Source organism: Sphaerodactylus townsendi, linkage group LG12 (genome assembly GCF_021028975.2).
Source record: "Sphaerodactylus townsendi isolate TG3544 linkage group LG12, MPM_Stown_v2.3, whole genome shotgun sequence".
Classification (NCBI taxonomy): domain Eukaryota; kingdom Metazoa; phylum Chordata; class Lepidosauria; order Squamata; family Sphaerodactylidae; genus Sphaerodactylus; species Sphaerodactylus townsendi.
This window is the reverse complement of record NC_059436.1, coordinates 34,556,360-34,579,058: the sequence shown is the minus strand read 5'-3', so window position 1 is coordinate 34,579,058 and position 22,699 is coordinate 34,556,360. Positions and strand designations below refer to the sequence as shown.

Below are 22,699 nucleotides of genomic sequence, written 5' to 3'. Positions count from 1 at the left end.
TCTCAGATCAGAAGAGAATCAGTCATTTCCAAGAGTGCACAGCTGTGTTTACATTCCACTGCAAATACCACAGTAAACCTATGCCCCACCCCCAGAGGCATAGCTCCAAGGGGACGGGAGGGGGCGCAATGCACCGGGCGCGCACCCCATGGGGGTGTGGCGAGGGCGTTCCAGGGCGGAACAGGGGCGGAGAACGCACCAGTGCACTGGGTGCTTTCCCCCCTTGCTACGCCTCTTCCCACCCCCAAAGATTGCCTTTAAAATGCAACAGTGAAAATCAACATGCTTAAGCTGTTCTTCTGCCTCCTAGTTCATTATTATAGCTGAAATGTCTGATGCTTAGTCATGGTGACCAAAGCAAATTTTTCTTCCAAAATTAGTTTTCCGACGTAGTTACAAGCCCTGAGGCAAGCAGAGAAGAGTGAGAGTTAGGTGTGTTTTAGCATATCAGACAGACAGACAGACATTCTAAGATCATACGTGGAAAAAAAAACTTCCTAACTTCAGCAGATCACAATCTAGTCATCTCAGGAAATCCTTCGAAGATGTAACCACGCTTATATCAGCTTGTGATCAACATAGAACTGCCAGAATTCGAGTTGGATCGTTGGTCCAATCTAGTTTAGCATTGTCTTTTCTGACTGGTGGCAACTCTCTAAGGTTCCAAGTAGAAAACAGTCTTCTCCAACATCTGCTACCTATAGACATCTGGAGACTGAACTGGAGGTCTTCCCAGGGAGGTGCTCAACTACAGATTTACTGCAGGAGAAGTTTTCACAAAGCCATTTAATCTGCCTGACCCTAATAAGGGTTAAATCCCTGTTAAATCCCTGGCAAATCCACCAGGAGTTGTTCAACACTGAACTGTAGACACTCTACCCTTCCTTTTATAAAAAGAGCAAGAGCTCCAATATAATCTATGATGTGACCAGAGAAGTACATGGGTGTACACTGTGTTAAATATTCTATGTGCAGAATTATAACTGAGGAGTAACTTATTGTAAATGAAATTTACATAGCAGTAAAAGTTAAAAAGCATAAGGGCTTCTAAAACTTAGGAACCCTTTGTGGTTGAAGCCAGCCTATATTCAGCACATAAATTAAGCTCAGTTCTGAACAACTACCCTATGGAGATCACCAACTCTCTGCTGTTGGTTCCAATTCTATATTGTATTTGGTTGCAAATCTTGGTCTTCAATAGTAATAAATTCTTCTTCTTCTGTTGGTTCCAAGGGCACCCACCGAGCCCAAGGACTGTGGATCTAGCCCAAAGTCCTTGAGCCATTCCAGAACACTCCACCTCTTTGTGTCTCTTCTCAGTACTCACCTCTTGCCAAAACTTGAATGTAAGGCTGTAATGACTAGTCAAAAAAGATTTGCCCAGCTGACAGGGTCAAATGCTTTTAAATAATTCAGTTTATTACATTAACAGCAGTGACAGTTAATTATGATGTGTCTGATACTTATCCAAGTTTCCAAAGCAAGTTAACTCACTTTTAGACACTTCTTTAAAAGTGGTGGATAATTGTCACTTTTAGCACAAGTTGTCCTAGGCAATGAACTTTGCCACCATTATAACTGCTCACATTTCCATTTCAGTTGCAACTATACAGAGTGATAGTAGATGATCTGCGGGAGAAGATTTGCTATGCCCCTGGATCTGCCACACACACACACAAAAGCTGCAAGGCTCAGGGACCAGCAGTCCTCCTTCCAACCTTTGCTTATTCAAATGATGATGGAATGTGATAAAAAGGGAAGCTGACCCCTACATTAAACTTTTTTAGGTTCAGTGGTAGTCAATCACTGGGCATACCAGCAGTGGCGTAGCGCCCAGGGGGACGGGGGTCCGTCTTGCACCGGGCACGTGCCAATGTGGGGGTGCGGCAGGGGCGCAGGGCACACACGTGCCCCGGGTGCAATTCCCCCTCACTATGGCTCTGCATACCAGCACTAGATGCAGCAGATCTTGTGCAATCCATCTTATGCTGAGGACAAAGGCTGTAGCCTGAAGGCCAAGGACACAGTCTCACATACCACCCCAAGTCTCACAGCAGGAGTTTTACACCCCACAGGGTACTCACTGTGGTTTCCGGAAGAAATTGTACTGGCACATGATAGTGATGAAAAAGCCTACAAAGCCTTCGATCGTCATGGCGACCAACCCTCGTGTGACTATGTCCCATTCAAAGGGTGACTTCATTTTGTCAAACTGTCCTGGGAAGAGGAAGGGGCAGTCACAAAGACAGGTACATCCAACACTGAAAAGTACTGATCTCAGCTTAAGAAGCAGCAGCTTGGTTCTCCATGATGCCTAGATCCCAATCCAGCTAAGCAACCAACAGCTATAAGCCAGACCGCAGTGAGAGTCTCCTTCAGCATGTATCATCTTGTTAATTTGGCACGCAAATTGATGTGTATTTTTTTAATATAATGTGAGTTATCTGCATTATGGTAGGGGTCTTTGAAAGCTAATTTTGGCTGAAAAGCAGGATAAAATACACAATAGATAAAGATGGTAAAGTACAAAGAAACTGTGGCTTGTTCCTGGAGCGGAGCTTGCATAAATTCTACTCAGGAACCCAAAAAATCACATCTGACTGTTTTGCATGCTCTTAAATTAGAATGAGATGGGTGCTTTATTTTGAAAGCTGGAGGATGCCAAGACTAAAACATAAACGAAGCTCCCCCAACCACCCAGCGATGACTCAACAGAAAGGCATTAATTACACTTTGCTTATGTTTGAAAGTTACTTTTTCCCAGTTATTGTTATCATATGTTCTAAGACTAAATCATGGCAATGGAGACAGGTTCAGAAGCTCAGCAAAAGGCACAGATCAGAACAGCTGCATAAAGTGCTCACACAGGTTAGAAAACGTACCGATCTTAGCATAGTATTCATTGATGTACTCATTGTAGGCCATTTCCATCAGCCCGTGTCCCAGGTTATAATTGGGAAATATCAGGAAGCAGCTTTTTAGGTAACTATTCACCACTTTAAGGTCCTATTGAGAAAAACATATCCGGCTGGATCAGGCCAAAAGTCCATCTAACCCTGCATGCAGTTTCCAATGCCACCCACCCAGCAGTCACATATGAGGGACCAAGAGGCCAAAGCCTCCTCCTGTTATTGTCACCACCAGGTGGTATTCAGGAGGTGTGCCTCCTTTAAATGCAAAGTTTCTATATAGCTACTATGACTGACAGGTATTGAGAGCCTGTTCTTCTGTGAATCTGTCTACTCCCTTTTACAGGGAGCTAACAGAATGGCCATTCCTACTTCCTGTAGCTGTGAGTTCCACATTAATTATGAATATCTTCCTTTTTCTGCCCTGAATTTACTGCCCATTGATTTCACTGGCTGTCCCTTAAGTTCTTTGTAAGGAGTCTCTGGAGTGTCTTGATAGCTCCTGCAGTCTGCTGAGACAGCGGTCTCTTATGATTATTTATTAGGTTTCTACTGGCTATTTTAATTATCCGATATCGTAGACTCTTTGTGATTTATCTGGTTTCTCCCATTAGATCCCAACTGCCTGGGAGAAAAATTGAGCTGAGTAAATAAATAAAAATAAAATAGTAGTTGGGAGACGGAGTAAAAAAGTTATCTCAGTCCAACTGCTCCACCCCACACCATTATAAACACCTGTCATTCCCCCTACTTCGTTATTTATTTCCAAATTGAAAAAAACAAACCAAATTCTTTAGCATTTCCTTGAACAGAGGCTCTGCCTCTGATCATCCTGGTTGCAGTTTTCTGCATTTTTTCCAGCCCTATAAGAATATAAGAAAGAGCCTGCTGGATCAGACCAGAATCCATCTAGTCCAGCCCTCTGCTACTCACAGTGGCCCACCAGATGCCTTTGGGAGCTCACATGCAGGATGTGAAAGCAATGGCCTTCTGCTGCTGCTGCTGCTCCCGAGCACCTGGTCTGCTAAGGCATTTGCAGTCTCAGATAAAGGAGGATCAAGATTGGTGGTAGCCATAGATCGACTTCTCCATAAATCTGTCTAAGCCCCTTTTAAAGCTATGATGCTTCTTTGGAGATGGGACTGACCAGAGATAGGCAATTAAACAAAGTTATTCCTTTGACCTCCACTCCCTAGCAGAATCTCGCCCACCTTGTCATGCTCAAAGAGCTGGAGCAAGAAGGTGGCCACCGTGGCAGTGATGCCGATGAATAAGTTGATGACAATCAGGAAGACATAAGCTGAGCTGGGCACCTCGAACCAGAAGGAAGCTGGGTACATGATGGGTGTAATGGACCAGCTGCAGGAGAAGGAGGCAAGGGTTGACATTCAGAGGCAAATCTATCAGGGTCTGGCCTACACAGGGACAGTAGGCTCTCCTTTGCACTTCACTTAGTCTAAGGTTATTTTAAACCTCCAGAATCACAGATATCTAACCCAAATTTTGGTAATGGCAGGAGCACCAACATACCCATAGAGGAGGAAGAGAGAGAGCACAGCTGGAAAGTTGGTTGGAGAGGTATACGCTGGCAGGTCAAACACAAAGAGGATGATGATGCAACAAGTAGCTGGCACCAGGTAGTTCAACTGCAAAGGAAAGGAAGGATGAAAAGCACTTTATACCACCTGAAATTACACCAAAGACCTTCCCCTCTAGCTTAGGCTACATTGCTCATACAGCAGTTGTGCAGGACATCCTGCCTTATCCATCCCTGCCACCATCTTTCCAGATTAGACACACACACACCCGCCCTTCCCACATCCCTGGAGCATCTCTGGAATCATACCATGTCCCAGACATAATTGGCCAGCCAGTAGATAACTGGGTCGCAGCCGCTCACAAATTGGAGGTGTTTGGCTTTGGTGGATTTTTCTGCCACCAAGAAGACCACGAAGCTAGCCGGCACGAAGGACATGGCCACGATGATGAAGATGGCGATGACCACGTCAGTGCCCTGGAGGCTACAAGTAGATGAAGTAAGATTTGGGAACAGTCATTCCAGAATAATTACATAGTCAGTAACAAGCAAGCTGGGGTGGGGTTGGGGGGGCGCGGAATTAATGCACACACTCAATCTTCTAATCAGGGACTCATCCTTTAAACAGTTTATCTAGCACAGCAACCAACTGCAGGTTCAGCTTAACTAATGGGGGTCAGTTTTAACAAGGACAAGATTTAAGAATATCTGAGATTATTTGTTCAGGCCATTTGGGTTATGGTGTGTTTCTGTATCGGATTGCTTGGCAGCCAAAGCAGTAAGAGCACTCAAGTAGGTTTGCAGAGATCGGGTTTAAAATTGCCCATCTTCCATTAATCTCACTGGCTGGTTTTGGAGCAGCCACACTGTCAGCTATACAGGTTTTGCTGGGAGGAAAAGAATGGATAAGGCTACCCTGTGCCCCTTTCAAGGAAGGATGGCACAGAAATACAAGAGACTGATAGTAACAGTGTGCAAAACAGAAAAGATTCAGAAGGGGAGGGGAGGATTCGTGTTCCTTTTCCGAATCATTTTTCTTCAGAAGGTCATGACTTTTGGACTGTGCGTGCATTTATTTTTTCCACTTTCCGTTTTTATATTCTTTACATTTTTACATATGTTTCTATTTTATTAAATTACTCTGAAATTCTTGTTTTACAATGAACATTTAAAAATCAACTTTACCCTGTTTGCAAGGAAACTATTAGAATATGGAATAAAAATTAAGTTAATAAGAACAATAAAATATTTAAACAGATACCTACAGGTAATCCAAAGAGAGACTGGCACTAGTCTTGTTCATCGGGTGGTTGGTCAGGGTGATACCTGCAGCACAAAAGGAGAAGAGGAGATGTTGAATGAGCTTTCTTTCATTCTCTTACTGGTCCCCACAAAGACACAGAAAGCCAATCGGCATGAAGTTTCTCACAGATGGATTCCTTTGAAATGGAATTGCTGTCCTCTAATGCTAAAATCGTAGTCGCACATTCCAAGGCTCAAATCAATTCACAAACAACTCAGTTTCCATATGACCCAAGAGCCTCTTCCAATGGTAGGTCTGAAGAGAGGAGGGGCACCATGGTTTCCTGAGCTACAAATTTTTACCACTGTAAACACATTTGGGGACAACTTGTTTGGAGATAACAAACCTACATAAAAATCTAGCTCAGTGTCACTTCCGATTTCAGTTTTGATTCTTTTATGTTGTGTGAGACCCCTGATTCCAAAGCTATTCACCATAGGCAGCCGGATTCCCTCTGCTTTTGGGCAGGTTGGCACGTAGGATGGCATTGTTGAGGGTATTGAGGTAGGTAGGCATGCTGTGGTATCCCTTGTTGTTATAGTAAACCTGAGGGACAAAAGGAGAGAGAAAGAGGGAAAACCAGAATTTATCGGGTATTTTACCCAGGGAGTCTTTCAACAAAATTCACAGTGTAGGACAGGAGGTACAGCGTGACCCCATTCAACAATTACACTGATATCAAAGGTGCCATGTACATTCTCAGACATTTGTATTGGTGTGAAATACAGAGGTAAGATTGCTCAGTAGTGATTCTTCTAGAGAACCCAATGATTTTGAAAGAGTTAACTGGGCTGTGAATTTGTTTCGGGGCTGAATCTGGGTTATTGACTTTATAAGTTCTTAACGGCCTAAAATCAGGATACCTAAAGGGCCACTTAGTCCCACAAGAACCTGCCCAGCAGTTGAGAACATCTACAGAGACCCTTCTCTGCATGGATGAAGCTTCAAGGATGAAGCTAGGTAAAGACTTCCTATGACCTAAGCATTATTAAATTTTGGTCCTCTGCTGCTTTACCTATTTTTCCTTATTTGCATGATTTTCCTTATTTGCATGTTTTATCTTATTTTTGCTTATTTTATCTTATTTAACGTTGGTTGTCCTCCTGAAGTAGCCTTTATCGGCTTCAACCTTTAATTGATGGATTATTTGATTGTCCTGTGTACTGCTGCATTGTATTTCAAATTTACATTGTATACTGTCTCTGGAGCCCTTGGCTAAGAGTTGCAGTTCATAAATCTTTTACTTAAATACAAGAAAACCAACCGGCTGTCCTACCTGGGCCGTTCGCCGGACTGCAATTTTCCGCACCATGGGAGGAGCTTTGGTGCCAAAGGACGCTGGAATGGACTTCTGGATATTGCCAAAGGTCATTGCACCATATCTGGAAAAAGGAGGAATGCATAGAGGTTCTAAAAGTGACCAAAAACTGCAAAGCACAAGATCCTTGGCCACAAGCAGAGGGCTCTCCCTAGGATCCACTCAGAGCAGGCATATTCCCGCCCTCCCATACACACCTGTGCAACCGGAAGCGGTCTGATGTATAGAGCAAGTACTCAGAGACGTTACGCCCTGTGATGTCCACCAAGATGTCTCCCGTCACCACTTTCATCTGTGGTGGGTGGCCCCCAACCCCACTTGGGCAAGAGAAACCAGTCCCTTGCATGGAGCAAGTACACTTTACGGGCTCATGGATGATACGGGGCAGGGATGGAGCAGAAGTGACCGTCTCTGTGCAAAGGGGGGAAAAAAACACAAGCAGCTCTCAGTCCAAGGCTTTTTGTTTGTTTGTTTGTTTTGGTGTGTATCACAATTGGAGCTGGATAACAAGATGCAAATTTCTCTTGGTTTCTGAAGAGCAGAATCTTCCAGGCAGAGCAAATAAAAATAGCACCAAAAAAGCTGCCTGGCCATTATAGCTGGCAATCCAAGCCCAGTTCTCCAAAAACTAGACCCTGCCTTTCATAACATCTGACTCAGTAGGTGGCATGCCTTACCTTTGATGCTGGAGGGGTAGGTAGTGGAGTTCCAGGCTCGTAGCAAGTCTTCATCCAGGGAGAAAGGGTAGTCAGAGGGTGCAGGGGATGGAGGCGGTGGCACGAAGTTGGAGAGGGGCAAGCCCTGGGTGAAGGAGTCCACACACATTGCGTCAAAGTACTTGGCGGCCAGCATCTTAGATTCATTGCTGTTGAGGTTCAGCGCCTGGACCAGCTGGTCTAAGGTGCTATTGAAAGCTGTCTTAAGCACGCAGGTGGCACCCACTCCTGAGGGCAGGTGAAAAGTCCCAACCATCTGTTGGGGGCTGGCATCAGGGGACAATTTTAGCCTGAAAAGGAAGGGGGAATTAGGAAAGAGGAAGGTTCGGAATCTTTAGGGGTAAGAGGTTTCAAAGGAAACAAAAGTAGGCATAATCTAGCAGCCCCTACCAGCATGGCCAATTGGCCATGCTGACAGAGGCTGATGGGAATTGTAGTTCCTGAACATCTGGAGAGCCGCAGGTTCCCTACCCCTGATCTAGCAGTTAAGAAACTGAGCTGCTAGTCTTAAGTCCCTGGTCTGAATTTCACTTCTACCAGAAGCTCAGTGAAGTCTTTTGTTTGAAATAATAAGTGTTTTGCATTTTTGAGAGTTCAATTTCACTCAACTAAAAAGGAAGAGAACTTAAGAATTTTCATGACAGACCCAGCCAGAAGGTTCACCTGGTCTCATCTGAATCCCTTTTCAGTAGTTGCTGGGAGACCCAAATTCACAAGCTGCCGTTTCCTATTTGCCTCCATGATTTGGTATTCAAGCATATACTGCTACCCAATATAGACATTTCTTCACCATAGAAGCCTCCACCAAGTAGCCCTTTGTGGAAGCTTCTATGCACACACTGGCCTGTTTCCCTAAAGCCTTCTAAAGCACATGGTCATCACTACTTCCTGTGGCCATTAATTTCTCATTTTGTCAGACTGACAAATAAACTAGCTAGCACACATGAGCCCACAGGCCCTGCAGCAATCTTGTGGAGGAGGTACAAACAGCCAAACAACATATCTTGCCTGAACATCTTACAGCCACCAACGCTAGATCCTAGGGGAATCTCACAAGTTAAAAGGATTGGGGCTCCCATTCCTTTCTCGCTTTCCTTCCTCAGAGCAAAGCATGTTCCCCAGTGCATTTCCTATTTGTGACTGCAAAAGCCCCAGAATGGAGGAGAGAAGCTTGGTGGGGGAGAGGAGGGGGAGGACTAAGAAGGACTGCTCAGCCCATGCATTGATTAAAGGGTAAAACTGCATCAAACAATGCCCCTTCCTAAGAAGAAGGAGGAGCACCTGTTTTGCATGCAAAATGTCTCAAGTTCAGTTCTAACCATCTCCAAGAACAGAATCTCAGGTAGCAAGAACTGGGAAAGCCCTATCTCTGCCTGAGTCTTTGAACAACCACTGGAAGGCAGAATGAACAGTACTGGATAAGATATAACAGTGGTCTGATCTTGTAAGTGTATTGTCGTTGTTTTACTGCCTTTAAAAACATTAGATCAATTCACAGAGCAAGTGCCCTATCAATGGCTATTAAGCACAATGGCTAAAAGGAACTTCTATGTTCAGAGATTTCAGAACCCCAGTTGCTGGGGAGACAGCCAAACCAAGGGGGGGGGGGCTTTAGTCTCTACGCCCCTATTTGTTGATGTTTAGAAACATCTGGCAGGGCTCTGTTGGAAACAGGATGCTGTACTAAATGAAGTGATCCAGCCAGGCCCTTCTACTCCCACGCTTTCTGATCACAGAGAAGTTGCAAAAGGCAACTTCTCCTTGGCAACTTTTCCAAAAGCCTTCTCAGGGTGCAGAGATAAGAAATGCCAAGGTTTTCACCGGTATTCGTGCCGCTCTTCGTTGGCGTACGGGATGAAGTTGCCTTTGGGCTGGGTGTAGTTGTGATACTGGGATGGTGAGAGGATGAGGGGAGGCAGGTCTCCTGTGGAAATGGAAGAAACATCTGTCAAGAGTTGTCCTGGAGTTCTGGATTATGCTTAAGAAGAGGGCTGAATCCACCCAGGAGAGGGTTCTAGGTCAGCCTATTCTCCTTTCATTGCTCTGTGCATTCCCCTCAGGCACGAAAATTCACCCTGACTTTCATCAACTTCCAACTGTGCCACTTAGCTCGGTTAAGAGGATGATGTTGCTAGGCAACCTGAATTAGGCCTGGAGGCTGTCACCATGAAAGAGACTTCATGTAATTTTTCTTGCAGAGAAGTAGCTATATGGATTTGCCTCCTCGCGGCAAGGTCACCATTCACCACACACAGGAAATATTTGTTGCAAAGGACTCCTTCTCACCCCTCACAACCCCAGCTCATGAGACTGAAGGACAAACTGGAACCTTGATGTATACAACCCTGTTCTTATTAGGAACCCTTAAAGAGACCCTGATTCACCTCTTCTGTGGTACCCTCTGGGAACTCTTAGAAAAGGTTACTCTGGGACAGCTTACCTTATACGACAGGACTGTATTCCGCAAGTGGAAACCAATGGGAGACATGCCCCCATGCAGAATACTTATGTGCTTGAAGCACGTGTGCAAAAAGCAATCCTGGCTTCCTGAATAACAACTACACTCAAACTCAGCTTAGAAATGCTGCTGCTGCTGGGCTGGGGAGAGGAATCTCAACTCATTTGCATGTTCACTTTCTCCATAGTAACTTCTGCACATGTTGGCTTGGCTGGTCACCATCTCCATAGCATGCTAGCCTGATATTTATTCCTGCATTTCAAGGTGGTGGAACAAGAACCATTCCAGGACAGCTGCCGTACGTACCTATCTCAGGCACAGACAGGGCCACTGTCATAGCCACGCAAACAAAGAAGGCAGGCAGAAGGATCTGGGAGAAGAGGGCTTTGGTGTTGCGCTTGGCACAGTGGAAGCGCTTGACGATCAACCCATGGAACTGGCGCAACTTCAGCCAGGAACCCTCCAGCTTGAAGCTCCCTTGCCCTGACAGCGCGTGCTCCTCCAAGTCGGCCTCTTGGTCTGCAGCAGGGAAGAGCAAAAGGAAAGCACAGGAGAGACTGAGGCTTTCTCTCTCTCTCTCTGTCAAGAAGATATTAAAATAAATCTGTCACAGGAAGATATGCTGCTTGCTCACATACTAAAAATGGCATCTGGGGACAGACAAGGTCCCAAAGAAGGAACAGGCTACAAGGTCTGTAGGAATGGCATCCGACAAGCACTGTGTTTGTTTCGATTCTACTTTCTTTGACTGTTTGATTCTGCCTTTCTCCTTTCCCGTCCGTGTCTCCCCTACTGTTGAAATGTGGCGTCAAACTACACACAGGGCTCAGTATTCTTGATCAGATCCCCAGATATGTATTTAAACTGCACAAGCCAGCTATAAGTGTCAATGGCCACATGGAGGGAAGGGTAGGGAGTTGGAAAGGCAGAAAAAAATGGACTCTCCTAAGTTGCGTTTATTTTCCTCCAGATGGTATAGAGAAGTTCTAACAAGGAAAATGGCACGGGGGCCAGGTGTGACCCCTCTATCCACAGTTTCATGACCCCAATTCATATCATTTCCCCCTCTTTCAGGTCTTTTTTGCAAACAAAATACTCATACAGCCATCTGATCATGGATTTGCAATATTGTGAAGTTTGGTACTTAAATAAAAGTTCCTCGGGGCAGACATTTGTCATCTTGTGGCTTATGCTGCTCTCTATTGCCAATGAAGATTATTATTATGTGCCATTCTCAAATACCATTTCTTGAGGGGTAAGATTACTGGGTATAAGGGGGCATTCCAATAGTAACTCCATTTCATACAGAAGAGACAAAACATGCACACACGAAAAATTAAAATCAAAGCTATTTTCTGGAGAATAAATATTGTCTGAAGCTTTAGGTCATCAAAAGGTACGTTTTCAAGACATAACATATGCCCCCAACTAGAGAATTTGGTAGTGCAATAACACCCACCTTCCCCACTAATTCCTCAGTGCAGATACAACGCAAGGTCTCTACATATCACAATGCTTTTAAGCTACAAACCTTTGCAAAACTGATGCTACTCAGGGTCTCTAAAGAGGGTATCATCAAACAACGGAGAGTAATCCCCATAGAACTCCGAATAAGTCCCACCTTCATCGCCCCGCACGGAGCCTGCCGAGGAAGCTGAGCACAGCGAAGTCTGAGACTGGGCCAGCTGGGAACAGGCCAGTAGGTTGCTGTGGTCCGTCTCTGGCTTCTCAAGCATTTCTGCAGCCGGATGTGGCTCTCCATTAGCCTCAGGTTTGGGGCCCAGCTGGGGGATAGGCAGCAGAAAAGCGTCTTTCTTGGACTCTTTCACATCTGCAAGGGATAAAAGCTGTAAGGCCCACAACAGCTGCCGGTGGGATGGATGCCAGTTCTAGTTAGTCAAGGGGTTGGTGGTGGAAAATAATGACCAGACTACACAAAATATAAACAATTGGTAGTGCTATGTTTGTCTCTTTGCTTCGCATGGCATCCTGGGCCCAGTCATCTGCAATTCCAGTTGAAGGACTTTTTCTAGTAGCAGTTGCTACAAAACACCTTTTTTCTGTCTGAGACTCTAGAGAACCCCTGCCAAATGATGTTCAGCTAGACAAAACAACTATCTGATTTAGGATAATGCAAGTTCACACCACCATCATAAGCGAGCTCTTGTGATGTGAAACAAGAACTTTGGTCCTCCTTACCCACATCACTGTTCTCCAGCGACTGATCTTCCTCTGAGACCTTAAGGAAGACTTCCTCCAGAGTGGTGTCCATCAGCCCAAAACTAGTCAGGTCCAGGTCATCTAAGCTGTGTTCCAAGTGCTACAGACAAGAAGTCAGAGGAAGGAAAATCATCTCTAGAGCTTCTAGCTAAATCTGCTTTAGAACTCACAAGACATTTCTGCACCCATCATGACATTTTAGACCAGCAGAAAGGCATACCATTATTATACCAAGCATGAACTGGAACACCACAGATGTTCTTGTGAACATCCTACAATTATGCAACTCATAACTGAAAACATACACGAAGCCAGAGACTTTGGAAGCATCTGCCATAGTTCTACTTGAATTGCTTTGTTGGTGAAGGTCACAAACCAATAGTTAATTATTATTTAAAAAATAAGTTTAGCCGTTAACAGAATTCTAGCAGGAGCTAAATCTCATGCCTAGATATATGAAGGCCTGAAGAGAAAATGGGATGTGAACAAAAGTTTTGCCTTTTTTTCTCTAGGAGCTTCTAAAGAAATTCTAATATAAAAACTGAACATTTTGGTTAATCGTGAAAGAACTGCAGAATATTCTCTGTTCTGGAATTGTGAAATGTTTTTCACAAAAGTTATACTCACTCAAAATGCATAGAATAAAGCTTTTTAGGCAACACAGTCTATTGCATCAGAAAATGATGACTCCTGTGTCTTGCAGACACATTAATATTTTCAATACTATTTATTTTACTTAAAACATTTATATTTTTAGCTTTCTGGTTTGAACTTTTTATTTTTCTTTTAAATGTCAAAATTAAGATGCATGTACTACAAAAAGTATGGGATGTGGCAGTTTTCAGGTCTCCCCCTAGTACTGAGTATAGTCGTAATTTTAATTGTAGAAAACTAAGGCAAAGATTTCATTAACATGCCAAAACAGTCCAATTGTATATGCTAAGTTATAAATGATCCAATTTATGTTCTTAAAATGGTAGGGTAAGTTTAGGGTTGATAAGAAAGTAAATATTTCATGTATTTCAAATTTCCCCAAAATGTGCTTTTCCCCCCCTGCAAAAAACAAAACACAAAAATGGCTCCAACATTTCTGGATATGTTACATCTACCCAATGCTTTGGGTAGGAGGTAAGCTGTTAAATCAGATTACAAATTAGCCTAATGGACACCAGTTCCTTTCCATACTCCTGCTCCATCATGAACCCTGCTTGCATGTGCACATCGAACACCTGGTACCTGAAAGAGCCTCTCAAAACAGCCCTTCTTGACAGCATCGCTGGGTAGAATGTAGGACAGTTCTGTGTTGGTGTCAGAGATGAGAAGGCAGGAAGCCACATATTTCTTGATGAATTGTGTGACCCGTACTTCGGAGCAGGGGCTAATACAGGAGTGGGATGGGGGGCTATGGGTCTGCCCAGAGTCTAAACAAAAGGGAAAGAGAGAAACTGCCATTAAAGAGACTAACTCACACCTTGCAATGGCAGCTGGGCTACGAGAGAAAGACATAACATAAGCAAGAAATTAAGTGTACTAAACACAGAGAGTCCAAGGAGAAGGAAGATAAGGTTGAAGGGCTGGAAAAGATACTGAAAAGGAGTAACTAAAATGCTGACTGGGTTGGAGTTCCTTCCCAATGAGGAAAAATGTTTGGGGAAATTTAGTTTTATGAATTGAAAGATGACCATAAGGCCACACCGTTCCAAGTGAAACCATTGGGACATTTAGCTAACATGGGAGCAGCAGTGGCGCAGGAGGTTAAGAGCTCATGTATCTAATCTGGAGGAACCGGGTTTGATTCCCCGCTCTGCCGCTTGAGCTGTGGAGGCTTATCTGGGGAATTCAGATTAGCCTGTACACTCCCACACACACCAGCTGGGTGACCTTGGGCTAGTCACAGCTTTTTGGAGCTCTCTCATCCCCACCTACTTCACAGGGTGTTTGTTGTGACCGGGGAAGGGCAAGGAGATTGTAAGTCCTTTGAGTCTCCTGCAGGAGAGAAAGGGGGGGATATAAATCCAAACTCTTCTTCTTCTTCGCATTTGTCTGCTATCACTGGGTCTTGGCAGTGAGAAGTCTTTTAACACCTGCTGCAGACATGTTTTTCAGCTGAATATAGTGAGGGCTGAACCTGAGACTTCTAAAGGTAAAGACTGATACTTTCCCATTCCCTACAACTAAAGAGGGAAATGATAAGCATTCATAAAATTATTTGTGGGGGGAAAAATTCACTTTATTTTGAGAGTCATGAAACATTCAGCTGGTTTGCCGTAGTTCAGGCTGGTCACAAGACATAAGGCAGTTTTTGAAGGCAGTGGAGTCTAATTGTTAAGAGGCAGAACTGTGGTCTGTCATTGCCAGCAGCCCTTTCCTGTGGCAAGTACTATGGGGAGAAAGGCTAGGGGGCAACCACCAGTGATTCATTCCAGGACTGTGAGAGAGGCAGAGTGGAGGGGCAGATCGGGAGCACTGACCTGCACTAGCCCGGGAATCAGACTGCTTCTTGACCACGGTGAGCTTGTATCCATCACCATAAGTGCTCTTCAGGAAGAGGGGTGAGCCACAGCACTTCAGCTTCCCATGAGAGATGATAGCGATGCGGTCACCAAGGAGGTCAGCCTCATCCATGTGGTGTGTAGAGAGTAGGATGGTTCTTCCTATGCAAAAGGAGAAAGAAAAGGGGAAGGATGACATCAGGAAGGCCATACCAATGAATTCCAAAAAGACACAGAGATTCTGAGTCAAGAGCATCTCTGAAAAAGATCTCTAACAAGAGATAGATAACTCAAGTGAATAAGCTAACCATTCAGTGCAGGAGAATGCATGCTTTTTGACATCTATATGACGTCACCGGGGGAGGTTATCAGGAGATTTGGAGTAAGGTGCTACCAGCATGCTGTTGACAGCTCTATCTCTTCGTATTATCTGAATCAGGAGAGATGGTTAATGTTCTTGGAGGCAGTAATGGGCTGGATAAGGGCCAATAAATTGTGGCCGATTCCAGACAAGATGGAGGCGCTGTATGTCAGTGGGTCACAGGGTAGTGAAGTGGGGAGACATCCTGTAATTCACAGGACTGCAATGCCCTGGAAGGGACAGGTGCAAAATCTGGGGGTGCTCCTGGACTCTGCTATGACACTTGAAGCTCAAGTTGGAGTTATTGGCCAAAAATACCTGTTCCCAGCTCTGGCTCCAGCCCCTTCTAGGCAGAGATGACTTGGCTACAGTAATCCATGATCTGGTAACCTTCAGATTGGACTACTGGAATGTGTTTTAACATAATGTGTCTTCAAGACTGCCCTTGAAGACAGTTTAGAAGCTGCAGCTAGTGCAGAATGCAGCAGCAAGACTTCTAACAGGTACTGCTGGCCAGATGCAAATCATGTTGGTCTTAGAAGAACTCTACTGGCTGCCAATTTGTTACCAAGGCCAATTCAAGCTGTTATCTTTGATTTATAAAGCCCTAAATGGCGTGGGCCCCAACTATCGAAAGGAACACCTTCTAAACTGATCTGTCTATGACCTAATATCAGAAGATGAAGCTCTTCCAGTGGTACCACTGCCTTCAGTGGTTAAAAAGGTGGAGACCTAAGATAGAGCTTTTTCAGTGGTGGCCCCGAGGTTGTGGAATGATCTCCCTCAGACGCATATCAAGCATCTTCTCTGTATGCATTTAGAAAACTGATAAAAACCCACCTATTTTCCCTGTAGTAATTTTATGAATTTTTAAAAGGTTTTATGAATTTAGATAAACTTTTATGAATTTTAAACAGGTTTTATTGTTGTAGATTATTATTGTGTTTAGGTGATTATTATGTCTTATGCTGCCACCTGCCCTGAGACCTTCAGGAATAGGATGGGATAGAAATATGAATGAATGAATGAATGAATGAATGAATGAATGAATGAATGAATGAATGAATGAATGAATGAATGAAATGGAACAGTTAGGAATGAATGAATGAATGTCCCAGGTTTTGCAACAGTCTCTATCTGAAGCATGGACTGTCCCCCCTGAGTCCTGTAGGCTGCGTACCTTGTTTGTATTTAAGGATGAGATCCCAAATCGCCCTCCTTGCATAAGGGTCCACGCCAGCTGTGGGTTCATCCAGGATGACTGCCCGCGATCCCCCAACAAAGGCGATGGCCACCGACAGCTTCCGCTTCATCCCACCCGAAAGCGTCTGCACCAGCGAGTGGCACTTGTGGGTCAGTTCCAGATCTTCGATCATCCTGGAGGATCACAACCAAGAAACAAGGGGATGGTTTGAGATAGCATCGGGAATTTTATCGGTTGCCTTAAAAATGTAAATCTCATACCTGAAATTTAAAAAAAAATATTTTCAAGATGGCTTGAAATTTTAAAATTTTAAAAACAGCAGATGGCAATAACACACAAAATATCCTCTCTCTTTTTCAGAGTCAAGAAGCTTGTGCTGTCTTTCCATCTGGCTAATTTACTAATTTCCAAACATAGGAAAGCTTTTACTTTGGCCCAGTTTAATATTCTATCCTCTTCACTTTAGGCAAGATGATACTGTATCATGTATAGGATCATATATGCCCTTGTGCAACCGGGGAAGTGGAAACTGTCAGGCATGTTTTACTGCACTGTCCTTTTTAATGCAAGCTTAGATATGATACTGTTACTCCTATCTTCCCCCCCCCCCCCAAAAAAAAAAACCCTCTAGGAGAGCCCTTCTTTTTCTAGACCAGTGGCTCCCAACATTGTTTCACTCACATACCCCTTGGCAACCCATTTCCCTAAAATTGCACCCCCTATTAGCAAATCCATTACATATTTTTTTCATGTGCCCCCAAACACTCTGATGCATACCCCTGGGGGTACGAATACCCCAGATTGGGAACCACTATCTTAGCCCAGGAGCTCTGGATTGTGGCTAGAGTCACCTGATTTTGTGAGGCTATTAGAGTCTATCAGAGTTCTACATAGTTTAATGAATTATATTTGCTTCTTTAATATAATCTACCCTGTTTCCCTGAAAATAAGACCTACCCCAAAAAATAAACCCTAGCATGATTTTTTGGGATTTTTGGAGGATTCTTGAAATATAAGCCCTACTCCAAAAATAAGCCCTAGTTATAGATTCCCCAGTGCAGCTGATCTGGTTACGTGGGAAGCACAAAATCATGGGGAAAAAATAAGACAACCCCTGAAAATAAACCCTAAAGCATCTTTTGGAGCAAAAATTAATATAAGACCCTGTCTTATTTTTGGGGAAACAGGTATGTGATTTTTTAAAAAATTAAACATTGCTAGTACTTTGTCTATTTTTGTGCTGATCTTTGGCCATTACAAATAATTCATTCATTCACTCCAAAAACACCATTTATAATAAATGAAACTGACAAAAAACAGCCCAGCAAAAACAAAATTCATCCTAGCAGTTTATAGACGGGGGGAAAACCTTAGAGATGAAAGCAGGATTGCCAGAAACTGCAGGATGTAAAAGATGTCCAAAATCCATAACACAGATGAGAAATATAAAACAAACGCAAAACCAAAGAAAGATTTTAATCAGCACCTAACATTCAACAGCCTTGGTTTGCAGGAAGGCTAGCTGCATAGGAAGAGGATTCCACTAGAAAGAAGATTCCACCTCCAGTTACCAGCCGCCTTCCTTCAGCAGGTGGGGGCACACGGGGGCCTCCAAGAAAGATTGGAGTTGCTGAGGAAGTTGCTGAGGAAGTTGCTGCATCTGGGGATCTGCAATTATGACTCCTCATTGAGCCCTCAGTGAGGCATAGCACACAAACAGAGACTGCATTTCCACCCTCTGCCCTCCTTTGGTTCTTCTCTCTTCTCCATTCCTGCCCAAGACTCACTTGATGGAATCTCTGCACGGAGCATCAGAGGTGGTCAAGAAGCACCACAAGCTTTTCTTACACCGCTCTGACCTTCCAAGTAGCTTTGTGCTGAAACTGGAGCACTCGAACCCATCCTACAAGGCTGTGTGTCCCCCCACCCCACCCCCAGCAATAATTACAACCACAGCAAGAAAGAGAACAACGCTTACTTATCCATCTCTTTGCGTATCTCCTCTTCCACCATGCCCTTCAGCTGTGAGTAGAACCACAGATGCTCCTCCACAGTCAGCTTGTCAAAAAGGACATTGTGTTGAGGGCACATGCCCAGGTTCTTGCGGATTTCATCCATCTCTGTCCTGATGTCATGGCCATAAATGGTAGCAGAGCCAGAGGTCGGTGGGAAGAGGCCCGTCAGGATGGACCTGAAGAAAACAAATAGGGATGGAATCATGGTGTGCCATTGAGAAGTGCCTCTCCACTGCCTACAGAGATGGGATAAATAACTTTCTACTCTTCATGTAGCAATGAAGGAGCAACGTATCCAAATGGGATGACCTCAGAATCTACATAGCCACAATCTGCCATGAAAAATACGTTGCCAAATACATCTTGGCTGCACTAAAAAAATCAAGCCGTTAATTCAGTGCCTAGTTAAGCATGCAGTGATTCTGTGGCTATTTTAATTTCAGTTCAACATTTGAAATTATGTATTCAGCATTAACTTTTTCCTAAAGTGTTGAATGTTCCTTATTTCAGGTATTTTGACTATTGTTATATTACTTTTGTCTAAGTGCCTATGTGCTAGGCACATAGAATAAACAAAATAAATTGAATGACAAAAGAAGGAAGCTACTGGTCCAGTTTGTAACCATTAGAACATTTGATTCGAAGCGGGCAGCTTTATTGTAATGTTTAACGCACTCCTACAATATTAACTGGTTTAAAACTAGCTAATTACAGTCAGCACTGCCTTGGATAGCCCAGGCTAGCCTGATCTTGTCAGAACTCAGAAGCTAAGCAGGGTCAACCCTGGTAAGCATTTGGATGGGAGACATCCAATGAATGAGGGTCATGACACAGAGGCAGGCAATGGCAAACTTCTTCCAAATATCTGTTGCCTTGAAAACCCCACCAGGGTACTTTCAACCACCACTTTCCTTTCACCCACCCCCCAAGGAGTACTTTGAGAGAGTGATGATAAAATCCTACTACTGGGGCCTTTATCACTTAAACCTGGTGGTATCTGGCCTGGGCAGCAGCTGCTCAGAGGGAACGTGACCTTATCCCCCTTGACATTTGGTGTTTCTATGCCCTACAGCTAAGTCACTCACCATGTGGTTATTGTGAAGCTCCTGTTCCGCCAGCTCCATTGTGGCTCTCAGGAATGACAATCTCACTCTGGTTCCTCATACGCTGAGGCTCTCAGTTTGTTCAGGGCCAATTTTTTGTCTGTCTTGTAGATTTTGGTCAGTTTGTCCACACAAACCACCAGTGGAAGGTGGGTTGGCTCCTCTTCAATGCCACGAGTCTCCTCTGGATTCAGAAAAAATTGAAGTGTGGGGATTATTATTAGCTGTAACAGAATTGTAACAATATAAAGAAACCTCCTCAAGACATGCTATACTAATGCAGTCACAGCATCCTTTGATAGTGAGTTCCACCATTATGCAGCAGCCTCACATAGTTATTCTGTCTGGAGATTCTCTCTATTCTGAACTCACTATGATGGGGTGCAGTGAAGGCTTATAAAATTATGAAAGGTTAAGAGAATGCAAAGAGCAAAACGCTTCACTTTCTCTTACAACACTGACACTGCAGCTAACAGTTATGAAAAGTTCCAAAGTGTCACCACATAATATTTTTCTAGTAAGATGAACCAGAATCTGACAAGATTGCATGATTCTGAATTTATCAAGCTTGAATATGGGAATAGAAAATAAAGAGGAAAGTGAAAAATAATTTCACTGTTTAAAAACAAATAAATTATAGAAAATGGAAGAAAATACAAAAATGAGAGGCCATAATATCTAAAAGCCATCTAAACCGCCAGCTGCTGGATATCTAAAGATACAGGAAAATAACACTTAAGCAACGGAAAAAAACATTTACAGGCAGAGCTGTTGTCTAAAATTAATCTTCAGATTTGTTATTGTAAAGGTTATCAATGTTTTCCCCTAGTATCTGCTCGAACAGTGAGACCTAGTTATTCTAGTTACCACTGGAGACAAATCTGAAACACTGTTTGCTTTTCTGTTGTCAAAGAATGACCATTTATTTGCCTTGCTTGACTTTCCCAGTAGCCTTTAGTGCATTTTGAAATCTGTTTTTCATCTAGCACTGTGGGACCTAGTTAAATCTGCAGTACATCCCATACTGCATTTTAAGGCCTCAGGGTGCAGACCAAGGGCTTATTCATCATGCACTGAAATTTTTTGTGTTTGTTTTTAGACAGTGATATTGTAAGCTTCCTTGAGTAACATTTATAATAATGAAACAGGATATACTTTCCCTAAAACAAACAAAAATAACTGGCAATAAATTTATGCAAAGGGGAAAAGAAAGGATAGTCTTCCTATCACCTAGTGGCAACTTTCAGAGAACAGGTGAAAGACTTTTCTTTTGCACTCACACACTGAAGATTAGGCAGTATTCTACACTTTGCTTTGGGCTTTGAACAGTTTGGTGAACATAAAAAACTGGTACATTCTTTGATGCAGCTAAATGGTTTCAAATTATTTTATTTATCCAGCTGTTGGTTGAAATGATTCCATAACATTGTTGCTTGACTTTATATTATTGATATCATTAGCCCCACATACTATTTTTATTGCATTCCAGTTAAAATGTTGGGATGTTTTTCTTTTGTTGCATACTTGCTGCAGGCATCCAGGCAGGTGGAAGGGCAGAGAATAGGAAGCAGTTAATAAAGGCCTCAGGTTAAATAAATAATTCACCACAGACCACATAATTTGCTCATGGAATTCCCTGCCACAAGGTGTGGTGATGGCCACATACCAGAAAAATTTATGGGCAGGGATAGTTCTCTCAGTTGCTTAGAATACCTCTGAATAGCAGCTGCTGGGAGAAAACAAATGGGGAAGAAGAAGAGTTGGATTTATATCCCCCCCTTTCTCTCCTATAGAAGACTCAAAGGGGCTTACAAACTCCTTTCCCTTCCCCCCTCACAACAAGCACCCTGTGAGGTGGGTGAGGCTGAGAGAGCTCATAAGAACCGTGACTAGCCCAAGGTCACCCAGCTGGCGTTTGTTGGAGTGCACAGGCTAATCTGAATTCCCCAGATAAGCCTCCACAGCTCAGGCGGTAGAGCAGAGAATCAAACACGGTTTCTCCAGATTAGAGTACACTTGCTCTTAACCACTATGCCACTGCTGCTCCTAGGGGAGGGGACTTGGCATCAGTTTGATTGTGGGCATCCATCAAGATCAGATGGTCGTTTGGTTGGATCTTGTAATGCAGTCTTTACAATCCAGGTTACCATTGGAGGAAAGGACTTTAAAAAAAAAGTAGCTCTGGAGCTGACAGGGTAATTAAAGAACATCATCCTCACACAAAAGGTCCTTCTTTCTGAACCAGAAAATCAATTTGTTTCCAATGAGTCTTCGTTGCCTTTCTCCATACTTTCCTGACGCCTTTCTCCATATTTTTATTTTCTCCTTTTCAAGGCCTCTCACCCCTTCCCCCAACCCCTCAGACCTCCGCTGCTTCCACCAGGGCACTTCCACTGCCCCTTCTTACCCAGCCTCCTGTTCTCCATAGCACAAGCTTGATCTTCTTCCATGACGCTCAACCGGGTGGTACGTGACCAGGGCCAAGTCCACTCCCAGGCCTCAGTGCGCCCATTCCCCAGCCAGTAGGATTTCTGGAATGGGAAGTACCAGGGCCGGGGAAGGCCGTACATCCCTGAGGAAGGAACAAGAACTAGTGTAAAATCTGCGTCGGAATAGCTTCACTGCTAAGAGACTGAAGTGTGGTACAGAAGGTTTCCCATTCAAATTTTACCTCTGCCAATAATTGACCATGTGGTTTTAGGCATGGGAATAATAACAGTGGTCTACCTTACTGGGGTGTTATAAAGATTACAACAATTTGATTTGCAAAGCACTTCAGGCTCTCATTTAAAAATATACTGATGGACAGCCGGGTGATGTGCAAGAACTATATGTCAAGAAACAGCAACAATGCAACTAGGATGCCCCATTCGCAATCCTTAATGAGTACTCTGGCTTCTGTAACTTTGGCACTGACAAACCACTGTATAGATGATTAAACTAACTTGGGGGTGGTTTGGTTCTAAATAAAGTCCTGAGGCCTGTGACTAGGAACAATCACCTCTGAATTGACCAGGCATGGGAATTTGGGGGAAATTAGTCCACCTTCTTCCTGTCAAACAT

The 22,699-nt window shown here is 43.7% G+C and overlaps 1 protein-coding gene across 1 annotated transcript in view; it reads right to left on the bottom strand.

Annotated features, from left to right (window-relative positions):
• ABCA2 (ATP binding cassette subfamily A member 2) overlaps window positions 1-22,699 on the bottom strand; it is a 90,966-nt gene that overhangs the window by 9,500 nt on the left and 58,767 nt on the right. Inside the window, exons 21-41 of the mRNA XM_048512004.1 lie at window positions 22,044-22,208; window positions 19,685-19,820; window positions 18,497-18,799; window positions 16,495-16,691; window positions 14,933-15,115; window positions 13,698-13,882; window positions 12,441-12,561; window positions 11,793-12,072; window positions 11,487-11,505; window positions 10,548-10,746; window positions 9,605-9,707; window positions 7,745-8,073; window positions 7,265-7,478; window positions 7,026-7,131; window positions 6,184-6,295; window positions 5,712-5,772; window positions 4,756-4,930; window positions 4,440-4,555; window positions 4,121-4,268; window positions 2,883-3,006; window positions 2,085-2,217 (exon numbers count right to left, since the gene is read on the bottom strand). Coding sequence (XP_048367961.1) covers window positions 2,085-2,217; window positions 2,883-3,006; window positions 4,121-4,268; window positions 4,440-4,555; window positions 4,756-4,930; window positions 5,712-5,772; window positions 6,184-6,295; window positions 7,026-7,131; window positions 7,265-7,478; window positions 7,745-8,073; window positions 9,605-9,707; window positions 10,548-10,746; window positions 11,487-11,505; window positions 11,793-12,072; window positions 12,441-12,561; window positions 13,698-13,882; window positions 14,933-15,115; window positions 16,495-16,691; window positions 18,497-18,799; window positions 19,685-19,820; window positions 22,044-22,208 — 3,409 coding nt within the window. The remainder of the gene's footprint in view (window positions 1-2,084; window positions 2,218-2,882; window positions 3,007-4,120; window positions 4,269-4,439; window positions 4,556-4,755; window positions 4,931-5,711; window positions 5,773-6,183; window positions 6,296-7,025; window positions 7,132-7,264; window positions 7,479-7,744; window positions 8,074-9,604; window positions 9,708-10,547; window positions 10,747-11,486; window positions 11,506-11,792; window positions 12,073-12,440; window positions 12,562-13,697; window positions 13,883-14,932; window positions 15,116-16,494; window positions 16,692-18,496; window positions 18,800-19,684; window positions 19,821-22,043; window positions 22,209-22,699) is intronic.